This window comes from Lithobates pipiens, unplaced genomic scaffold, assembly GCF_037356315.1.
Source record: "Lithobates pipiens isolate NorthernLeopardFrog02 unplaced genomic scaffold, aLitPip1_a1.2 Scaffold_1, whole genome shotgun sequence".
NCBI lineage: Eukaryota > Metazoa > Chordata > Amphibia > Anura > Ranidae > Lithobates > Lithobates pipiens.
This window is the reverse complement of record NW_027507685.1, coordinates 151,096,116-151,119,170: the sequence shown is the minus strand read 5'-3', so window position 1 is coordinate 151,119,170 and position 23,055 is coordinate 151,096,116. Positions and strand designations below refer to the sequence as shown.

Sequence of the window (23,055 nt, the reverse complement as noted above, 5' to 3'; positions counted from 1 at the left end):
CAATAGGGGGACACTCTGGCTGCAATAGGGGGACACTCTGGCTGCAATAGGGGGACACTCTGGCTGCAATAGGGGGACACTGGCTGGCTGCAACGGGGGACACTGGCTGGCTGCAACGGGGGACACTGGCTGGCTGCATCTGACGGGCACTGGTGAGGCTGCATTGTATCTCCTGTACCACGTCCTCTGTCTCTGACCATCTCCTGTACCGCGTCCTTGGTCTGACCATCTTCTGTACCATGTCCCCAGTCTCTGACCATCTCCTGTACCATGTCCCCAGTCTCTGACCATCTCCTGTACCATGTCCCCAGTCTCTGACCATATCCTGTACCATGTCCCCAGTCTCTGACCATATCCTGTACCATGTCCCCAGTCTCTGACCATCTCCTGCACCATGTCCCCTGTCTCTGACCATCTCCTGCACCATGTCCCCTGTCTCTGACCATCTCCTGCACCATGTCCCCTGTCTCTGACCATCTCCTGTACCATGTCCCCTGTCTCTGACCATCTCCTGTATAAAAAAAATTTTTTTAAATATGTTTCGGTATCGGTGCTGTTTCGGTATCAGTTTTCGGCCTAGTGTATTTTTCATTTTCGGTATCGGCACCAAAAAACCCATTCGGTGCACCCCTAATTTTAAATACACTTTTAATCTTCCATTTTAATAGTTCTGGTTGTTGGGGCTTCTCGAGGAGCAATCGGACAAAAATATAACAGTGGGTTTCCCTGCCAGATGACTATAGGGAGCCGGACTGAACATTGTCAAACAAACAGTGCCTGCAGCCATTCAGCTGCTGATACTGTTCAGGCATTCTGAACCAGTCCTAATGACTGTCAGAACACAAATATCCCAGCAGGGAAGATTCTTCCATCCAAATCGGTTAGAATGGATGGAGGCATCCGTTAGATTTCTTTTGTTCAGCCCACAGGCTGAATGAAAGAAATCCATTAGTGTATTGTCAGTTTTAAACATCTTTGCACCCCAGAAATTATTGAGGGGTGAATTGAGTGGCAGCTGCTAGAAACATTTCTGGGCTGAAGTTGTAGCCTAGATAGCTTGGGGTACAGAACTGGGTTCAACAAACATAGTACATTCAACTCATCCATCTGCACCTAGACATGAAGTCATGGATTAAAAAAGGCCTCACTGATAAATATAAAAAAAAACAATGAGAGATTGGAAAAGAAGAGGCTTTTTTTGTTAAAGTGGAAGTAAACCCATCAAATTAACGGTTTCAAAAAACAGTTACATTCCCGGCATTCCGGGAATGCTAACTGCACATTGGTTGTGCTCTCAGTCAAACTATCAAACCATCCAATGGCTGGTGTCATAACTGATCACATGTGCAGCACCATGGCAGTTGAAGATTAAACAAGGTCAAAAATGGCAGCTTCCGTGGCTGAAAACGGTAGGAGGGTTTACTTCCACTTTAAAGAGGAACGTTACCCATAACAACTTGATAAAAATAACGTTCTTTAGCAAGGAACCTACATCCCAAATTTATAATTATGATACCAACTTTAGTGTGCGCTATAAATTGCCTCCAGAATTGTTCCTGTATCTTCTTGCTGGAGGCTGTCATTTTGCTGAAGCCCAGAGCTCATGACAGCAGTAAATCTTTAGACTGTGAGCAGATCGGCCACTACAAATTTTGTATAGTGCCTAAAAATAAAGAGCAACTGAACATGTGCAGAGTAGGGTGAGACAGTGTATTACTGGATTTTAAACAGTATAGACACTTATTTTTAATGTTTTTCATAGCCATACCTGTAAAAGAGGCCAGAATGAAGTGATCTATTAGGATTTCATTTTTTTTCTCCCCACTTTAATCAACTTAGTCGGAGGCATCTTATGGTGTCTGGTCTTTTCGGCTCACCTTTGATGAGATTGCTGTAGGCCTTGGCCCAGCTGTTCCTGTGATTTGTGGTTAGGATGCCAATGGGCTCCTTATTAGACTGGAGTGAGGTTCCCCAGATCTTCTCCAGTTGAATGAAAATCTGATCTGCGGTGAGCGGCGTTCCATCACTGTGATACACATCTAGCTCAAAGAACTGTGAATGGATAAAAGCACTCTTTCAGCAGAAGGGAATGAGTAGTGTGCGGAGTACACATTTCTCCATCTCACACTCAGGGTTAGGGGTTTTGTGAACTGAACCATGCTCAGACACACATGAAGAGGTGTGCCAACAGTGGGATAGTACACAAAATGACAAGAAGATAAAGAGAGAAAAAAAAAAATAACAGAGAAACAGAAACAGAGAAATTAGTGCATCGAGAGACTAGAGTGGACAGTAAGATTAAAGCTGAACTCTTTGATAATCAAATATTGTCTAAATACAAGATCCATATGTATTCTTCCATGAATGTTGGTGTGTTTTGTGTATTTCTTCCAGATCTGTGCAGTAATCCAGTGTGAGACTTTTCCTTTGTACAGGAGTTTCCTGTAATAAAGACCAGTCACTGCTGCTCTCTCCTTGTGCAGAGGGAATGGTCTCGTCTCCACCCCTCCTGTAGTTTTCTGCAGGCAGCTGCTCATCCTGTGGCCCTCTAGCTGTTGCAGAACTACAAATCCCATGAGTCATTGCAAGGCTGACAGCTACAAGCCTGACTTCCAAGGACAGAGGCATGATGGGATTTGTAGTTCTGCAACAGCTGGAGGGTCACAGATTGAGTACCCATGCGTGCAGTGGGTAGACCTGCTAGGTCTCTCCCACAGCTCTATTCTTTGCATAATCCATGTGCAGCATAGTAAGGAGATCACCACTACTTTGCAAGGTAATAGCTGGGTTTATAAAAGGCATTTAAACCCACACAGTGGATTTATATACTTTACGGCTATTGAAGAACATATTTACATTAAAGTCTTTGTGTCTGGAGTTCAGCTTTAATGCAGCTGTTGACTGTAGGATTAGGCTTGCTTTTTTTTTTTTAGAGTACTTTGGCTGGAGGGAAACATGCTAGAAGCAGTATTTAAATGCTAACTTCTGAATGCATGGCACCTCTGGGTCATGTGAAGTGAAGTCAGCATTCAAGGTCACAAGACTAACATGATCTGTGTAGACACTATCAGCAATGTCTTTGTTCATGCTTTTTTTAAATCTCTGCTGACATTCATACCCCAGTGCATCCTTTGACATCACAGTGGCAACCTGAGTAACCTGGAACTTGTGTGATTTGTGACCAACCATTTCTGGCTCCTAGGCACATTTGCAAAAAAACTTTACTACCCCTAGTCTAATGTAGCTGTAATTCTACAGTTTAGGCCTGCTTTATAGAGCACAAGAAAGACAATGAAGCAGACAAGGAAGAGAGAAGCAAATAGGATGAGAAAGGAAGACAAGATGAGCGAAAGCAGAGAACAGAACGTAGTGTGAGATAAATAGAGGAAAGAAAGAAAAGTCAACAGAAAGCAAACAGGATAGTTGAAAAAAAAAAAAGAAAAAAAAAAAAAAGAGAAGCAGACAGAAAGCAAAAGAGAAGAAGGCAGAAAGAAGTGGGCAAAAAACAGAAAAGATAGAACGTGAAAAGGGGACAAACAAAAGGATGGAAAAAAGGAAATGTAAATATAATACACATAAGAAATAAGGGAGCTGTATCTGTATACCATAGACATTAGAGTGGCTGAAATGGCAAAATATAAAAGCGACAGGGACATTCAGAAAGTAAAAGAGCAGTTAACAAAATGCTATGAACAGAAAACGAAAGAGAAGTAGACAAATCCAAAGAAGATAGAAAGCAAAAGACATTAGAAGCAGATGATTGCAAAAAAGAACAGTACACTTTGTTGTTAACACAAAGCCAAACAGCACATCAGGTAGTTGCAACTCCCTATGTAAATTATGACGACATGGTGAAATGCTCAGGTGCTCAAATAAATATTGGATTTGGGAAGATGTTAACAGATTTTGACCATGAAATTTGGTCAGTGCCAAACACAGCAGATGCAGCATCCAAAAAAAAAAAAGAAGAGCTAACCTCCTGGGATTTTCACACATTTTACTCCATACATAAAGATACAAGCTCTGTGGGTAAAAATACTTAATTAACGAGAGAAGCTAGAAGAAAAATTACCAGGTTTGAGCAAGCTGAAAGTCCACAATTGTGCAAATGGCCGCTATTTATAATAGTGGCGTGCAGAAAGACATTTTTCACTACAAAAAAACATCAGATCTTAAAGGAAGAGATGCAGCCACAGAAAATTATCATGGATCCCATTCCTGAAAGTATTTAGGGGTAATACGAGACTACAGTGGACATAAGATCACCAAATGTAGACAAATAAATCCTACAAAAATGGTCCCTTCTCTGATAAATACAATTGTACAATGTAATGTGCAGATGGTAAGGTCAGAATTTGGAGTACGTAACATGAATATTTTGGGATGAGGTTGAACAAAAGGCTTGCAGTATGAGTCTGTGGGCAGTAAATCTGCTGAAACTATGTGATGCAAAGACCAGAAACCCTTAGGGATGTTTACATCAACTGGTTGAATCTATACCACTAAGAAATCAGGCTTTTCTGAATCCGGCCACTGGCTGTGTACCAAGCACCCATCACTCAAGAGACAGAGAAAGAGCCTCACCTGAAAGTTATGGACCACTGTAATGTGAGAGGGGGGCTTCTTGGCTTGGCTATAGTTGACGACCGAGTCTCTCTTTGGACCCGGAATGCGGCAGGAAGATAATATTTGGTAGTATTGGTTCATACAGAGCGGTTTACCACCAAGATATTCTACAGGCAAGGTCTGACTAATTGCAAGATAAAAAAACAAAAATCAGACAAATGGACAAATCAGATGAAGAATGCATCAGGTTCGTTTTTTTACTTACTTGTCTATCATAGATTTAAAGTCCAGAACACCTTCAATCAGCTTAGCAGCAAATCTGCAAAGGCAAAAGAGCGGTATTAATTTTTATCTGAACCCAAGAACAAAAATGTAATATTTTTCAGCTCACCAGACCTTATATGCGGTAGCTGCATTTATTTCTCTCCTTTTCCTTTGTTTATTCCAAGTGGTAATCCTGCCAGTAATTTATCTATGTAGGAACAGTGTGATCACTTGATGACAGGAAGGGTCTAAGGATTATAGAACTCAAGGGGAACCCGACAGGGTTTATAGCACGTAGTGTATCACTTGACCCGGTACAGTACTGTTTTTAGGCATTTCTACCGATTCCAGAGGCATGTACTGGTGATGCCAGGTGCTGAAATACTCATTCCAGCACCTGATGCTGGTATGAGGCCTATGAGCAGCACTGTGAGGCTGGGTTCACACCTAGGTGAATTGGATGTTTCCCCGCATCCAATTTACGTAGCAGGAGATTGTGACCGGCTCTCTATAGAGCCGGTTCACACATCTCCGCAGTGGCTCCAGTGTAAATTTCACAGGTGCCCTATGCGTCTTTTGGTCCGTTTTAGGTTCAAATTCAGTCTAAACTGTACAGAAGAGTGGGGAAACCGAACACCTATTTCTGGTTATGTAATGAAAATGGTACATGGCAGGGCTGTAAGAGCGCAGACTCTCTCAGTGTGTTTGGTGATGGTGTGCTGATCTGAAGTCTGAATGGGCTGGAAGTGGTAAAGTGGCTGATCTAAGGTCTAAAATGTGTAATCTATAGAAGGGAAAGATGAAGAATTAACTTGTAAGTCCCCATGTACACAGGGCATAAGAAAAAACGAGCTGCAAAGCCACTATCTACGTCAGGAAAAAGCAGCTCTATAAACACGCTTTTAGTAGCTTTTTGCATTGGGGTTAATGCGCATTTAGGAAGACCATGCCATACCCTTCAATCTGGTATGGATTTTGAGGGGAACCCCCACGCAAAAATAAAAAATAAAAAAAATGGTGTGGTCCCCCCCCAAAAATCCATACCAGTCCCTTATCCGAGCACGCAGCTCGACAGGCCAAAAAAAAAAAAAAAAAAAAAAAAAAAAAAAAAAAAAAAATCGGGCAGTGGCTGCAGCACTGAGAACAAGTTGCATCCTAAAGACAGATTCTTTAAAGCGGTAGTAAACCCGCTATTTTATTATTTTTTTTTTTTTAACACCTGCAAAGCAAAAGGCATAATGAGCTAGTATGCACCGCATACTAGCTCATTATGAAATACTTAGAACGAGGCCCCGACATCTGGCACGATTTCTTCCGGGTATCGCGGCTTCGGCGCTGTGAGTGGCCGGAGCCGCGATATCTTCACTCCCGTGCATGCGCGCAGGAGATTTCTTTCCGGCCGCCGGCCACTGCCGGATTTTCAGGCCGAGAATCCCCTCGTGCGCATGCGCCGCTGCAGTCATCGGCGCATACCAAGGGGAATATCTCCTAAACCGTACAGGTTTAGGAGATATTTTTTTTTACCTACAGGTAAGCCTTATTATAGACTTTCCTGTAGGTAAAAGTTACAAAAAAAGAGTATACAACCACTTTAACTCCTTCACACCGACCGTACACAAAATTTGCAGCCTTCGCTTGAATGGGGTGTACCGGGGTGATGCCTGGCACTGCACGCATCACCCGGTCCCATTCCGAGCCGGCAGTTTGCTTTCTTGCGATAACAACCAATGTGGCTAAAAGCTGCTTGGCTGTTAGCCCCTCCCGCAGCTCTTCCGTCCGACTAGGAGGTCCAAAATGACCAGCTGGTGGATGTTCACCGGTTGGCCGGAGACCCGAACAAAGCCAGAATTGGCTTCGATCGGGTCTCAGATCTAGTAACCCAGAAGTGATGTCATGATATAGTTTACAGATACAGAAGACTCAAAGGTGTCAAATTTTAAAAAATTACAGTATTCAAAACAGTCAAACGTGGCTCCCGCATAGAAGCCAACACATACGTAAGTCGCAACCGCAAATGTAAACAATGTTCAAGCCGCACATGTGAGGTAGCACCGCAATTGTTAGAGCGAGAGCAATAATTCTAGCTCAAGACCTTCTCTGTAACTCTAAACTGGTAACCTGTATACCTTTTTAAAGCGTCGCCTATAGGGATTTTTAAGTACTGTAGTTTGTCGCCATTCCACTAGGGTGCGCAAAAGAAGGAGATTTTTATTTTTTATTTTTTTTATTATATTTTTGATGTACAGTACATTGTGACATATTGGGGATGATTTCATGCACACTTGTACTCATAGGTCAACTTTATCTACATTTAGGACACCCATTTACTGACGCTTCTGGTCATTCCACATTAGGAAATCTAATTAGACCTCATTAGACCTACAGTGTCTGAAATTTAAAGCGGGCCTTCACTCAAAAGTGAAAGCAACACCTATCCTCCTCCCAACACTACCCCTTTTTACAAGGAGCAGGTACGTTTTTCTTTGATAGTCACCGACTCCCATATCCTCATTTCTCATATAGGCGTGAATTATGTCACTTTCCCCGCCTCCTCCCTGCCTGCAGACCCCTGGTACAAGTCACACATCCCCAGAGATTATAGGACCGGTCTCCTGATACTGCGTGATCTTGCGCATATGATATTCTAGATTGCAAGCTCTAACGAGCAGGGCCCTCTAGTCTCTCCTGTATTGATTTGTATTGTAAGTGTACTGCTCTCATGTTGTAAAGCGCTGCGCAAACTGTTGGCGCTATATAAATACTGTATAATAACAATAATAATAATAATATGCAGTGGCGACCCCCAGATCCAGAGATGGCGGTGTTGGAGACCCACATTGGTGAGAAGAACCGGTTGTGGGAAGACAACACTGGATTCCAGGGACAGGTACATTTCTCGTTTTTAGGAGTTTAGGCTCAGAATTTTTATTTTTAAAAAGAGACCTTCCTCCTTAAGGCCGGGTTCACACTGCTGCGGGGGGAGATCCGGATGTGATTCGCACCGCACTGCAGTGCTAATCACATCCGATCTCCGTAGCGATGCGAGTTCAGCCATACAGATAGTATGGCTGAATTCGCATCGCTCCCGCAGCAAACTCGCACGGGACCCTTTTTTGGTCCACAACAGAATCGGATCGCATGGGTGTTCACACCATGCGATCCGATTCCTGTGCGAGTCGGCAGATCGCACTGCGATATGCGGACGGATCTGGGGGTGTCATTAACATATCATTGACACTCCCAGCCGTCCGCATAGGGCAGTGTGAACTGCCGGCGGGAGGTGTGCGATGCGGGAAAACGCCGCGGATTTGCGGCGTTCCCGCATCGCTGTGGTGTGATCCGGGCCTTAGAAAACCTTCCAAAATGTTCCAGTTCATCCAGTTGGTGCTCCAGTTCTGTAGTCATCACTGATTGTTTTGCTGCTACATTGGACTGTGCAGGTGTGTAAAGACGGGTATGAGAAAATAAATTTAAAAAAGTTTTATCACTAAGGGGGAGCTGCAAAACTTTTAGTAAGTGTTCTTGAAAAAATGTTTGCTTAATGTTTGGTCAGGATTCAAAAATCACTTGTCACACTCCTAGGATTATGCAACAATTGTCTCCATTTATGGTCTCAGTAAATCTGCATGTTAATTGCATACTATGTACAAAGAAACAAGCAATAGCTCTGTCTGTGTACATAGCAATGGCGACCGGCAGTTATAACTGTGCTGAGTAAACGGGGGGCGTGACAGACAATCTCTCTTTGATAAATATTATTGGTCTGTATTTTGAGCTCAGCATAGGACACAGTAATAAATAGTTCCCTGTAAGTGTGGGAAAGGTCGCTACTAGCAAAGGCCAGCTTTTATCCCTTTCAGAAATCAGCCACGTTCTTTCACAAGACAGGCAAAGTTGACATTATGCTAAAAATCACAGGTTATTGGTACTTTACCTAAGTTGCCCTTGTCTGTCCATAAAGTCTTGTTTTGGGAGCACCACACCAGGGCTCGAATGAACTACGACTGGCAGCCGGTACTCGAGGTAAGCTGTCTGCAGCCACCAGTCTGAAAGCTGAGGAGTAGAATAAAGAAAATAACATAACCGGCTTCTTTAGAAAAGTCACAACTGTTTTAAAAGAAATTAAGAAGAAAAAAAAAATTAAACAAAATGTAAATTATTACAAAAAAAAAAAAAAAAGCCAAAAACAGCTACAAATAATATTGCTAAGGGCCCCCACATTGTCACATAATGCTACTGAAAATATATTATAAATAAATATATTATTGAAGTGAAACTATGTTTGTTGATGCCGGGAAAAGCTACAGGTTCACAGTAAAGCCGCGTACACACGGGCGGACTGTATGGCCAACTTAGTCCGTCAGACAATCCGACGGACGGTCCGTCCTACTTTCGAACGAACGGACTTGACCACACACGGATGCAAAACAGTCCGTCGAAAGTTTGGCGATGACGTGTACAGCACGTACGACGGGACTAGAAATAGGAAGTCCAATACACAGCAATGCAACCTTTCGCCGTGTAAATCCTTTCTGAGCATGCGCCATACTTAGTCCGTCGAACTAGCCTACTCGCGAGCGGATTGTCCGCTGAAACCAAAGTACGACGGACAATATTACGGAAATTCCGAAATACTTAGTCCGCCAGACTGCACGCTGAAAAAGTCCGCTGAAGCCCACACACGAGCGGACTGTCCGCTGAAATGTGTTTCGACGGACTAAGTTGGCCAGACAGTCCGCCCGTGTGTACGCGGCTTTAGAGTTTGTATAGTCCAAACTTTTTTTTTCCCAAAGTTTTGAAAGGGTAGGCAAGAATTGGAACCCACGTCAGGTTTTTATTGCTCTTTTTGTTTCCCTGGGAAAAAGATTCCCCATCTCTTTGCCTGTTGGCCTTTGACACCAAGGCAAAAAGTGATGGGAAATCCTAAATGTTAAAGGAGGGCACTTGTTCCAGAGACAACAAAAAAAAGATAAGTATTGGCTATGCATACACTTTAAACGAAAAGTATGGCCAAAGCTTTTTGGCCTTACTTCTGTGAGTCACAGGCATGCATTTCTTTCTGCAATACATTTTTTGTGCCCCATATTCAGCCGACAGTGGGCTAAAGCCTGCTGTCAACTACCGTCACTCAGGAGGTCCAGGTTCTGGCTGGATCCTGATTTAAATGTCGGGATCCACCAAGATACCTGACTGGCAGCTGGCTCAGCTTTTCAGCATGCATCTGAGAGCCAGAGCTAGCTGCCCCTGCCACCTGGAAAGCCCATCACTCCAGTGAGCGCTGGGTGGGCAGAGAAGAGAGCCGCAGACTGACAATCACCACTCTCTGCTCACTGAAGACCAAGAACTGAGTGATCAGCGGTCTTTGATCTCTCAGTTCTCTTAGAGGTGGCAGGGGACAGATGCAGCATTGGACAGATGATGCATCCAGCTAGGTGAGTATGTAAGAGTTTATCTTTTTTTAAAATCACAAACTTATCTTAACTGCCCCCCCCTGGGGGCGTGGCCTGCAGCTGCATGGCGTAGGACGCACTTTCCATGAGCTCCGGCTATCCTATATCCTCTATACCATCCTTGTGGATTGATTTAATGTTTTTTCGAGGCATAACATCCTACTCCTCCCGGGAGAACACCCAGCGCTCATGTCGCCACCGAAGAAATCTCAGGGCGCGATCGGCAGGCTCGGAAAGTTCCGTGCGGATGCTCCGGACTTCGTGGAGGAAGATGGCGCCGCATCAGGCCCAGCTGCGGAGAACCCCCCATCTGGTGACACGGCCCGTATCCTCGAGGCTATCACTCTCTGCCGCACCTCCCTTACCTCTAGGATTGAGGAGGTTAAGGTGGACATTTCTCTCATACGCCAGGATTTGCACAAGTTGAGGGAGAGGGTGGGGGAGACGGAACGCAGGCTTGGACAGGTGCAGGATGATATCCCCCCCCTTCAAATCTCCACTGAAAGGCTGCAGCACCAACTGACCGCAGTCCTGTGTAAAAAGGACGAACTTAAAACAGAATGCGCCGCTGTAATCTCCGCTTTGTAGGACTGCCTGAAAAAGTGGAGGGCTCCGACCCCCCTGCTTTTCTTGAACGCCTTCTAATTGCTAACTTTGGGCGCGAGGCCTTCTCCTCCACCTTCGCAGTCGAGCGCGCCCATCGCCTGGCCTCGAGACCTCCACCTCCGGGCGCTCCACCGCGCACTTTTATTGCAAAGATGCTGAACTACCGCGACCGGGGCGCGGTCCTGCGCCTCACCTGTGAGAAGGGCAACATCCCATACGAGGACAAGCGCATAGCGGTGTTTCCGTATTTCTCCGCCGAGATCCAGAAGAAGAGGGCTCAGTTCACAGAGGCCAAGCGTCAGCTCCGCATCCGCCACCTGGCTTACGCGATGATGTTCCCTGCTCGGCTCCGTGTTATCCGAGATGGCAAGACCCCCTTCTTTGAGGACCCTGCTGTGCTTTCCTGGCTTGAACAACGCCCGGACGATGCCCCTGCCTGACTTTGCTGGCTCCTTTGCTGTAATTCGGCCGCCCTGTCTCTGGCCTCCGCGGTCGAGGGACAGGCAGGATGCAAACCGTGAGTAACCCTGAACTCCTGCTGCTCTCTCCTTAAATTACTGCCTCTTGGTTTACCGGTGTGCCCCACGATGTTTCGTGCGAGCCCCTGTTCATGCCATTTCTCATTATTGTCCTGCCTTTGTGTCACCTTATCCCACAGCCAAATTTGTAGCCGGGGCTCTGGTCACTGTTCTTGGCCAGGACTTCCCTATGCTGAGACTTCCTACCCGCCCGCACAGCACGATTGACTTTTGTTCGTCCCTGTTTCTGGTGGTGGGTGCGCTTGGTCACACACGTTTTTTATATCTGGATGCTCCCCTTATTGTCCCTCGTGGCTGCGTGCACTCCCCGCTACCACTTCAAGTTATGTTTCCCTGGCCGGCCTCAGCCCTCCTGTACTTTTTGGACTGCTGTGTACTTTTCCTGCCTTGCTGGTCCAGTGTGGGCACTGTTCAGCTACACGTAAACACTTTTAGATTTAGTTTGTTGTTCCAGTTCCAATTTTTTTTTTCCATGTTTGTACTTATCCACCTATGTCTGCCAATTGCTCTAATGTTTAACTATGTGTATCAGGTATTGACTGAATTGTTTCTGGGATCTCTTGTTAATATGGGGGAGGTTTTTGGGTATGTGTGCGGGATGTGCCCACGGCGGGTGGGGGGGGGGGGGGGTCTTTCACCCTGTGTACTACCCTCCGTGGGGGGTCCTCCCCTGGGGAGCTGTGGGCCGGGGCGTTTGCCACCGGTTTCCACGGCCCCATCATGTGATATCTGCTTGTTATGGCGACCCTTAAAGTAGTTACTTGGAATGTGTGGGGCCTGCGGGATAGACGTAAGAGGGTGGCGGTGCTGTCTCATCTTAAGCAGATGCATGCGGATATCATGGTGTTGGTTGAGACGCATATTACAGGTCAGTTACAGATGTCCCTTAAAAAGCCGTGGGTTGGGTGGCTGTATCATGCCCCTTATACTAACAACTTCAGCGGGGGTTGCTGTCCTGGTTGCTAAAACTGCCCAATTTCACCTACATAATATGCAGATAGACGGGGACGCTACATATTCTTGCACATTACGGTCTTGCATGGAAGCTTTTAAATTGCATGCACGCGTGCTTCTATCTACTCACATTAACCGATACAAAAACTCCTCGAAGCTCGCTATGCAGCAGGCTGAAAAGGTGCTGGAGGAGATGGAGAGCGAATTTCTCGCGCACCCCACCCCCTCTAACTCCGCCAAGTTGAAAATGCAGTCCAGACTTACTGACCATTTACGCCTTGGTAGAGCGGGGAAGCAAGTTTTTTATAGCAAACAAAAAGGTTATGAATATGGGGAGAGGGCTGGAAAGCTGCTGGCATACATGGCCCACCTGGACCATAGTCCCCCGGTGGTGGTCCAACTCAAGTCTGCGGCTGGAAGCACGCTGTCGGATCCAACGGAGGTAGCCCAAGAATTCCGGCGATTTTACGCAGATCTATACACCTTGGGGGCTGCTGACTCCTTGGATGGGCTGCGTGCTCTACTGCAGACTGTGAATTTCCTGGTCCTCACGGACTCCCAGGTGGAGCTCCTGGAGGCCCCCCATAACTGAGGAATGTATCGCAGAAGCCATAGCATGCTTACCACCGTCCAAAGCCCCTGGCTCAGATGGTCTTCCCCGGGAGTTCTATACTCCGTTTCAAGAGGTCCTTATCCCCAAACTTCACCTACTCTATACCCACATTTTTGACACCGGTGTGCTCCCCAGGTCCATGAATGAAGCTTTGTTAGTTCTAATCCCTAAACTAGGCAAAGACCCCCTCTACCCCGAGTCATATCGTCCCATTTCGCTTCTGCAACTGGACGTCAAAATTCTGGCTAAGATCCTTGCCCTTAAGGTCATACTTCACCTAATACATACAGACCAGACAGGCTTTATGCCCAGAAAGAACACGGCTTTCAATCTTAGGAGACTGTTTATGAACCTGCAGGCCCCTCATGACAACACCGGCTCCAGAGTAGTGGTTAGTTTGGACGCTGCTAAGGCATTTGATTCGGTGGAGTGGGGTTACCTGTGGGAATGCCTACACAAATTTGGCTTCGGCCCTAGGTTCATACGTTGGGTTCAGCTTCTCTATCAGGCCCCCACTGCTCGTATACTTGTAAATGGCCAGATTTCCAGTCCCTTCTCCTTATCAAGAGGCAAGCGTCAGGGGTGCCCCATCTCGCCCATGCTGTATGCATTGGCGGTGGAGCCCCTGGCTATCGCCCTTAGAGCGCATCCGGACATTCGTGGCCTCCGCCTGGGCCAAGTGTCCGAGGTTATAAGTCTCTACGCGGATGATATGCTGCTGTACCTGGAAGATGCTGGCCCCTCCCTGACGGCGGTTTTGGAGGTGATTTGACGCTTTGGGGTATTCTCTGGTCTCCGTATTAATTGGTCCAAATCCCAAATTCTCCCCATTAATGTCTCCGTCCCCAGAGAGACGCAGGCCTTACTGCCTCTTGTGTGCACGGATAGGATTAAGTATCTTGGCGTGTACTGTTCTCGCTCCCCTGCGGACTATATTAGCCTCAACCTTGCACCTATTTTCCCCCTGTTGAAACAGAAGACCCAGGTGTGGTCCAGACTCCCCCTTGGAGTCATGGGCCACCTGAGTCTTGTTAAAATGATTCTTCTCCCCAAACTACTATACCTGTTTTGGCATGCCCCGCTCCATGTGCCGTCCCACCTGTTCCGTGATATGGAATCAATTCTCAACTCGTTCGTTTGGGGCTCTTCCAGGCATAAGTTGGCCTGGCAGACCCTCAAATGCCTAGTCCGCCTTGGAGGTGTTGCGCTTCCTGACTTAGAAACATACTACCTGGCCTCCCAGCTCTCCCACTTCTACTATCTTAACACATATGACAAGCTGAGGTACTCTTATTTGGTGTGTACCTCGGTAACAGATTTGATTGCACATCCCTACCAACTTATCTTTTGCAAACACAGAGGTATCTCCCGTTCGGGCCCTAAACACAGTATGCTCGTGCACCACAGCCGGGTTTGGCGGGTGGTGCAGTCTAGATCTGGGGCCCCCTCCCTACATGCGCACATGCCCATTTGGGATAATCTTGAGTTACCTGAGATGCTGAGAGTGCCAGACTATAAGGTGTGGATATGTAGGGGTATTATATACCTATCTCAGCTTTACACAACCCATGGTGTCGAGACGTTCCAGGCACTCAAGGAGGAATTTGGCCTTCCCAACCATGCATTCTTTCGATACTTGCAGATCCGCCATGCCCTGCAGACGCAGTTTGGGAATAGACCCCCTGTTTTTGAGGGCACCCCCTTGGCGAAGTTGCTTCTTGGTGAGGATCCCCGAAAACTAATTTCAATCTTATACACACACCCCTCGGACTACAGCTCATGCGTATAACCTTAAAGTTAGATGGGAGGATGACATCGGGCAGGTGGAGGAACGACCACTGGGAGGAGATACTGGCAGTGTCGACCGAGGTATCCCCTAAACTGTCGGACAGACTGACCCACCTTTATATACTTCATCGCTCCTATGTTACCCCCAGCCGGCTATCTAAATACAAACCTGACTTTGATCCTACATGTCCCAGATGTGGTGATAGGACCAGTACTTTCTTCCACCTTATTTGGACCTGCCCCCCCATACAAAGGTACTGGGCACAGATTATCCAATTTCTACACGATCATATGGGATCTCCCCTTACGCTCTGCCCACGCCAGTGTATTCTTGGTCTCCTCCCCCTTCAGGAGGAAAGCAAATACTTTAGGATCTTTTTGCAGGAGACTCTTTTCACTGCTAGGATGCAGATAGCACAAGTGTGGCTTAGACCTGACCCCCCTACGATCCAGCAGTGGAAAGGGGCTGTCAACCGTACCTTACCTTACAAAAAGATTATATATTCGAATAGAGGATGCCCGCTGAAATTCCACAAAATATGGGATAGGTGGCTGGAAAATACTTACAGCTGCGAGGGTTAGGTCTCTGGGATTACATTAAGAGATTGGGCCGCTGCCTCTTTGATGCGCTCATCTGGGAGATTTATGGTATTTATATGTATACTGCAGGTAGACATGGTACTGTGTACATTGCAATTTCAATATGATATGTCAGACATGGAATGTATCCTTTTTTCATGATGTTTGGTGCCTGTTGCACCGTTCCTAGATTGAATATTTTCATGTAATTTTTTATTTTTTTTTGCACATGCTCAATAAACTTTATTTTGGTTAAAAAAAAAAAAACTGCCCCCCCCCCCTCATTTATTATTTTCACCTTCTCTCTTCCTGTGGGTACATTTTTTTTTTTATATAAAATTCTTTTTATTGAAGTTTACATTTGAGGCAAACAAAAAACGAAAAACAAAAACCACAAAAAAGGACCACGCAGGGTCCAGTCATTCCTGACTAACATTGATAGCTCCTACCTACCACCCAGAACACCCCCACCCCACCCCACCCTCCCCAAACCCCCTCCCATATTGTCACAGCTCACAGTGGATCGCAGAGACCCAGGCCAATAACAGAATGTCCCCATTAAATACCTTCATTGATTGCCATTCACATATATGTCCTCAGCCGCTATAGGGCTCTCCCCTCACATATCTACAACCCAAATACTAACCCTTCCATACACCATTTCCTGTGGGTACATTTGCTTGTTGGAGTGAGGTGTTGTACCTTGTGGGTAGGGGAGTATGTGTCTTTTCTCTTCCTTACTTGCAGGGCTGGGTGCCTGGGTAGCCTATAACAAGGCACATGTGCTGTCACATTGAAGTTTATGTACTAAAGCTGGAGAGCGCAAAATAAGTGTCACTTCTGCAGAGAAACCTATCAGCTTCTAATCTCAGCTTGTTCAATTGAGCTTTGGCAACAAAACCTGCTTTCTATGCAAAAGTGAGACTGATTTTGCACTCTCCAGTTTTAGTAAAACCCCACTTGGGCAAGCACACTCACTTGGAACGTACACGGGGCCTTTTCTCCTTGCTGCAGCAGGAAAACTTGAAGGTGAGGAATCAAAAGAAATGTAAGTATAAGCAGCAGGGAGGAGGCATGGACAACTAACAGGGTAACCATGGCAGCAGTACTCCTGGATTTCCATGAATTCCTATATTCATTCTCATTGCTGTAGCCATATGTTTACATGAAGCCTAATGTCAAAATAACAGGTAACCTTTACACTAAGTGCATCAACTTCAGTAAACTATCTATAGTATAGGCAGGGCAGGACTTAGGGTGGTGGGGGCCCCTGGGCTTGAGTCACTTTCGGGCCCTACCTTTTATACATTACCGTATTTACAGGTGTATAACATGCACCCCAAGTTTAGGAGGGAATTTTAAGGAAAAAAACCTTTAGGAGGGAAGTTTAAGGAAAATAAATTTACATTTAAATGCCCATCAATGCAGCCTTATCAGTGTCCATCTGCAGCCTTGTCCAGTGTCATTTGCAGCCTCGTCATTTCAGTCTTGAAGTTTAAAAATGGTGCCACCAAGATACCTGTCCTGTGTATCTTGACGGCTCTTGGGTCCTCTTGGCAGTGTAACAACATATTTGGCGACCCATCGCAGTTTGCTACGGAAGTGACGTTCCGTTGCCGCCATCTTGGTACACCCCCCGCTCGTCCACAGTAAGGTTGGATTCACACCTATGCATTTTTAGTGCTTTTTGCATTTTACAGTTTTGCACTACAGAACATGTCCCATAGGAAACCATGTTAAATGGACGTCACTTCCGTTGCAAACTGCGATGGGACCCCGAATATGTAGTTACAGCGGCTCTCGGGTCCTCTCAGTTCCAAGCGGAGCCGAGAGTAGCCGAGTGTACTCGGCTCGGCTCACAGTCAAGCCCAGTCCCTGTGTTATGCCCATCATAGGGCGGGACTGGGCGTGACTGAGTGGAGCTGAACAGAGTACACTCGGCTATGTATCTCGGTGGGGCCCCCTATTGAACGGGGCCCATGGGCTTGAGTCCAGTCAAGCCTAATGGTAAGTCCGGCCCTGAGTATAGGTACTTTACAGCCAAAGTAATGACAGGGAAAGCCAAAGCTGCTTATTGTAATGCTGAGAATCATCATGCGATTTTAGCAAGCCACTGGCAATGTCTTTTTCTATATTTGCCAGAGAGAAGCTGGTAATGGTTACTATAAAATCTGCCCAAATACTATTAAGCAAATCTACACAGTTTTGTTTTTCTATTTAACAGCATTTAGGACTAAGAGGGGTCAACAAGACAGTCCAATATTAATACTATTAATGTGTTGGTATTGTCATTCTCAAGCTTCCTGAGATTTGTGGCTCCTGGTGTTCTTGAGAAGATATCTAAATGCACGTGTGGGCAATTCCAAAGCTGGCCATTAGAAGGTTTACAGTTTGGCCGATTCTGACTGAACTGGCTAAAATTCAAGCAATGGAGGACCCTGGTGGAAAATTATCCCCTGAATGATGGTTGCATCCCTTTCAATGCAGTCACTTTTCTACAATGCCATTGTATTCAGGTAGCTGTGGGTGTTGCGGCTGCCTGAATACAAAAGCCATTGGTTAGGCCTCTTGCCCATGGTGCTGATGTTTGGACATCTGTATTTGTGGATGCAATTTCAGGCGTTATGTTGGACAAATTTGCGGGACTGAACAAGAGACAATCAAGCTGTGTATTGCCATCTTAAAGGGTCTTAAAGGGTCACTAAAGGGTCTATGCCTATAAAAAGTATTATCTGTATCATACAGCGGAAGCTTTTCATCATTACATCTGGTCAAGGTTTTAAGTATTTGGTTGATTCTGACACTTCCATGAGCTTCCCTCTTGCCTGTGGCAACACCATCATAGATGATGCGATGGCTGCTGCATTGCCACTTGCATATGTTCCCCTAGTACCCATTCACTAGTCTAGTTGGAAGCTGTCCCACGTGACTATTTTCATCAGTTTGAGGGGTTGCTCCAGTATGTAGAATGACAGCTCTTTCATCTTCCCTGCTCTCTGATCCACGGGACTGGGCATGAACTTTCAGGGTGGCGCCAAGTAGAATTATTACGAACCACTTCCAGGACTGACATTAGCACATACATCGGCAGCTTCAGCCTTTCTGCTTGCTTCTTCCCTCATGTGCGGTAGGGAGCAAATTTCGCATGTCACATGATTGCAGTATATGGTGCTGTAACCCAGGTATCTGAGAGCATTATATTGAAGTGTGCTATAAAGCATTGCTTTTATTGGTACATTTGCTGATGACCCATATAAAGTTGTCTGAACAGGATTATTGACAATGTAAATGCATGTATTGCAGTCCTGTAAACAAATGAGAATAGGTGTATTCTCAAGGACACCTGCCAGGACTGAAAAATGGAGCTACCGCTGCCTTCTGACAGATCAAAGCTGTCTACTTTATACTTTATTTATTCTTTGATAACACTGATCTACTTTTTAAAGATTCACTGATCTTGATTTATTGTTGATATAGTGTAAAATAGACAAAGTATTTCATTCTATTAGATTGTAAGCTCTTCTGAGCAGGGTCCTCTTAATCCTCTTGTATTTTATTGTATTATAACTGTATTGTCTCCCTTTTATATTGTAAAGTGCTGCGTAAACTGTTGGCGCTATATAAATCCTGTATAATAATAATAATAATTATTGTGTAATTTTTTATATATTCATTTGCTCATGGAGGTCACGGAGACACAAACATTTCAAAAATAGACAGACTGCTTTAAAACAATGGACTCTGGCTTTCATAGAAACTAATGTAAGCTGAGATATAAACTCCTTTACACAGTCATCAATATAATTTAAATTACTAGAATGTCTACGGGTGAGTTTACAATTTGTCCCAAGTTGCATCCTTAGTAAAATGGCATGGTCTACCTACCCAGTTTTCTGTCTTCTTTGCCCTTCTCTCTAGGCCCTTCTGCAGCCTTTCGCCTACTCCTGAAGTCCGGAATTCATCCACCATTTGGTTGGTGTGGCTCCATTCCTCCTGACTTACCAAGGGTTTCAAGGCCAACAGATATTTATCCAGCGTCTGCTGAAGTGAAGGGAGGGGTAGGTGTGGTAATGACTCCTGATGTGCCAGGTACCTGCCTGGCAGTTTCACCACTGACACTGGCTTTACTAAGCGGATTGGCTTGGCCTATAAGAGTAAAAACATATTTGGAGAACTCATCAGAATGGAAAAAAAAAAAAAAAAGGTACACTACATAATACTGACAGTTCAAACTCTTAATTGGCAGACCACCTAATACACACAATTTGTACACACAGGATTTCCTTCATCAGACCTATGGAGCTGTGCATGCTCTGAAATGCGTTACCGCCCACCACATTCACCTGATGTCACATAGGCGCGCTTATGTTCCAGCTTGGTTCCAGAACCCGGGCCGCCTCATCACATCTTCACCTTATGGCCAATCCATGTCACCGGGGACTCTGACAGCTGCAGGACGGCTCTCTCTCTCCCCCAGACAGACGAGTATTAAAGCGATCCACATGAGGACAAATCATTATATGCCTATGACCTCTTACTCTCTCGTAAGTGTTTTTAATCGCATTTTGCTTGTAATAAATCTTTTAACCACTGCACTGAGAGGCGCCTTTCTCTTTCCTCCATAATGTCAGCAGAGGACTGTCAGTGGAGACCATTTATTATGGATCTCCTGGAAGCCTATAAAACATCAGTAGAGGTCACTTACTATGGACTGAGGTTTATTAGTTTGAATATGCAGCATGTCAGTGGAGACCACTGACCAAGGATTTCCAGAAACAACCTTGTAGGTCAGTGGAGATCAATAAATATAGACCTCTTGGAACTTGTAATGACCAAGGAATTCTACGGGCCACCTATTATAATTATTTATATACTAGTAACCTAAATGCTAGTCACACAGTAGGCAGATTTGAGGACTTCAATCATCTTTCAACCGTAAAAGCAAATGATTAGATAACAGGTGCAAATCAATTAAAAGCAATTCAACCAAACTTAAAAAGTTAACATTTTGATTTTTTTTTTAAAACAAATTTTTGGACTTGAAATGAGTAAACATTTGTGCTGGAAAGCATGAACAGTTTGAATTATATAGCCAGGATAACCACATTAATCCAGGATAACCACTTTAATCCTGCATTAATTCGCAAACAAATCATCAAAATGGTTCAAAGCAATCTATCACTGCTTCTTTGCATCATTTGGGGTGTCCATATAAACAAACAGTTAGTGGCAATTTGTTGCATTCATCCATGGTAAATTTTTCAAATGAAGGCGTCTGAAAGGGGTTTAAATCGCCTACCAAATTTGAGTGTAAATGGCCAGAATTCAGAGCTCTGCCTTTTTCCACTTTAATGTGAAAATTACCCCTCTGCCAGCAGGGCATGGCTCTTTTTAAACATTTGTCACGCTGGGCAGAGGTAAGAAATGACAGCCTGTAAACATTTGGTTGTCCTGGGCACAGGTAAATAATGACAGCCTTTTGTGAGGTGGCATACTGTTGCTTTACATGCAGCAAAACAGTCAACTCTATTACCTATTAAAAAAAACAAAGGGTATATTGCTGCATGTGTTCTGAACTATAGAGATCCTTGTAGCTCTCCTTGATAACTCCTACATTGTCTAGTGTGGTGGCCTGCAAACTGTGTCCTGGGGGGTTAGATGCGGCCCTTTGCTTGCTTTTATCTGGCACTTGGTGCACTATTTTCATCCACTGATACCAACAATGGGGCAGAATTCCCTCCAGTGACATCAATGTAGGGGCAGAATTCCTCCCAATGACACCAAAAATGGGGTATTGTTTATTCCCCATAGATGTCAGGACCTTTTCTACTTCCAATGTCCAAAGTTCGGCCCCACTTAAAGCAGCTGTATACCCACTGACACCTTTATTTTTTTATTTTTATTTTTTTTTAATACCCTGTATGGCAAAAGGCATAATGAGCTTATATGCACTGCATACTAGCTCATTATGAAATACTCACCTTAGAACGAGGCGTCGGTAACTCACCTGGTCCACGCCGAGGGAGATGACATGTTGCCTCAGCGTGTCTTCCAGGTATCGTGGCTCCAGCAGTGTGAGTGGCTGGAGCTGCGATTTCATCACTCCTGCGCATGCGCACTGGAGACTTCTTTCCGGCAAGGTCCGGCATCTGCTGGGCTTTCAGCCGAGAATCCCCTGTGCGCATGCGCCGCTGCAGTCAGCGGCTCATTGAACAGGGAATTTTTTTTTTACCGACAGGTAAGCCTTATTATAGGCTTACCTGTAGGTAAAAGTTAAAAAATAGACTATAAAACTGCTTTAAGTCTGAAGGACAGTAAACTGGCCTTTTCTTAGAAAGTTTGGAAACCCCTGATCTAATGGAAATTATGGCCCTTTAGAATGGAACAAGACAAACCTAAATAGAAAGCCTACCATCCAAAGCCTGGAGGTAAACATTTTTGGTCTGATTTTTTCCCACCCTTTTGCTGCGGGACCTCCCTAAGTAGGGCCTCTCCATACAACTTATGCCCCAAAGCTTTAAGCTGAACTGCATTTAAGTTTTTGGCCTACCCAGTATAAATGTTCATGAACTCCAGACTAGATTTTATTGATGTTAATGATCCTATTTGTGATAATTACTACCTCCACTATTCCTGCGCTGTTAGCTATGGCTTGCCTGTAAACCATATATTCCTAGGGATTGGCCAATAGCTATCCAGTGACACCATGATGGGGCAGTCATTAGGCACCTTATGAATACTTAGTAGAATAATTAGAATTTGCACACTTGAGCGCTAGCCGTTCAGCTTGTTGACAAGTGGTGTCAGTCAAAGCAGGACCCAAAGAAATCAGACATCAACAGAGAACTTGAACCCTACCCCCAGTCCAAGGAAATTAAAGAAACAAAAGAAATAATACCGTGTGGAGTACTGCTTTAAAGAGAGACCCTGTCTCTATCCCATTCCCATATAAACATACCGAATAATGGCGTTTACATACCTATAAGGCAAGAGCAAAATTGAAAAATAAAACCTTCCTTTGCTCATGGATATGCAAGTAACTTTTCTCAGCATGTTTATCCACTTAGGCATAAGATGGTGTAAAAAATGATGATGTCTGAAGCTAATCAGCTGAACTGTTGTTATACCCAAAAGGTATAAGTAGAAAGCACAATCAATAACAAGCAGCTTTTATTAGTCTGACTGCGTTAAACTGCTCAAAGCTAATCTTTGACTTGCTTTGCAGGACACGTTATTTATCTTTGCAATAAAATAGATTAAATAAAGCAAACCAAGTTTAAAGGATTACTCCTGTCTAAATCAAAAGTGGTAGCATACTGGAAAAAAAGTGCTTGAGCTGAAGGTTCCAAGTGGAGTGGCTATTGTTGGATCAAGCTGCATTATTGTGTAGAATGACTGATTCCAGACAGAAGTACACGGACACGGACGCAAGATGTTATCAGAGACAAGTTTTGTTTCCTGTCATATGCCCAGACTTCCTTCCAAACAGTAAACTCAAAAAAATGTAAACTTTTTTTTTAGGGTTTTGCAGCCATAATGCGGAACGGAAAAAACAATAAGCTTCAGGAATGCTACATTCGCTTGTCAAGTGCATGCACAAGACTTCAGATAGACATGTACTAGAGAGTTTGCACAATAACTTCCTACCTAGATACAAAGTATTTGACTTGCGCAACTTCTACTCTAGACCATGAAA

The 23,055-nt window shown here is 44.8% G+C and overlaps 1 protein-coding gene across 3 annotated transcripts in view; it reads right to left on the bottom strand.

Moving 5' to 3' along the window:
- The window catches only part of CRAT (carnitine O-acetyltransferase), an 82,250-nt gene that overhangs the window by 34,182 nt on the left and 25,013 nt on the right, over nucleotides 1-23,055 (bottom strand). For all 3 annotated transcript variants that reach the window (XM_077478490.1, XM_077478496.1, XM_077478483.1), the window contains 5 exons: nucleotides 19,245-19,505; nucleotides 8,765-8,883; nucleotides 4,832-4,885; nucleotides 4,585-4,750; nucleotides 1,878-2,052 (listed from right to left, as the gene is read on the bottom strand). In XM_077478490.1, the coding sequence (XP_077334616.1) occupies nucleotides 1,878-2,052; nucleotides 4,585-4,750; nucleotides 4,832-4,885; nucleotides 8,765-8,883; nucleotides 19,245-19,505 (775 nt within the window). The remainder of the gene's footprint in view (nucleotides 1-1,877; nucleotides 2,053-4,584; nucleotides 4,751-4,831; nucleotides 4,886-8,764; nucleotides 8,884-19,244; nucleotides 19,506-23,055) is intronic.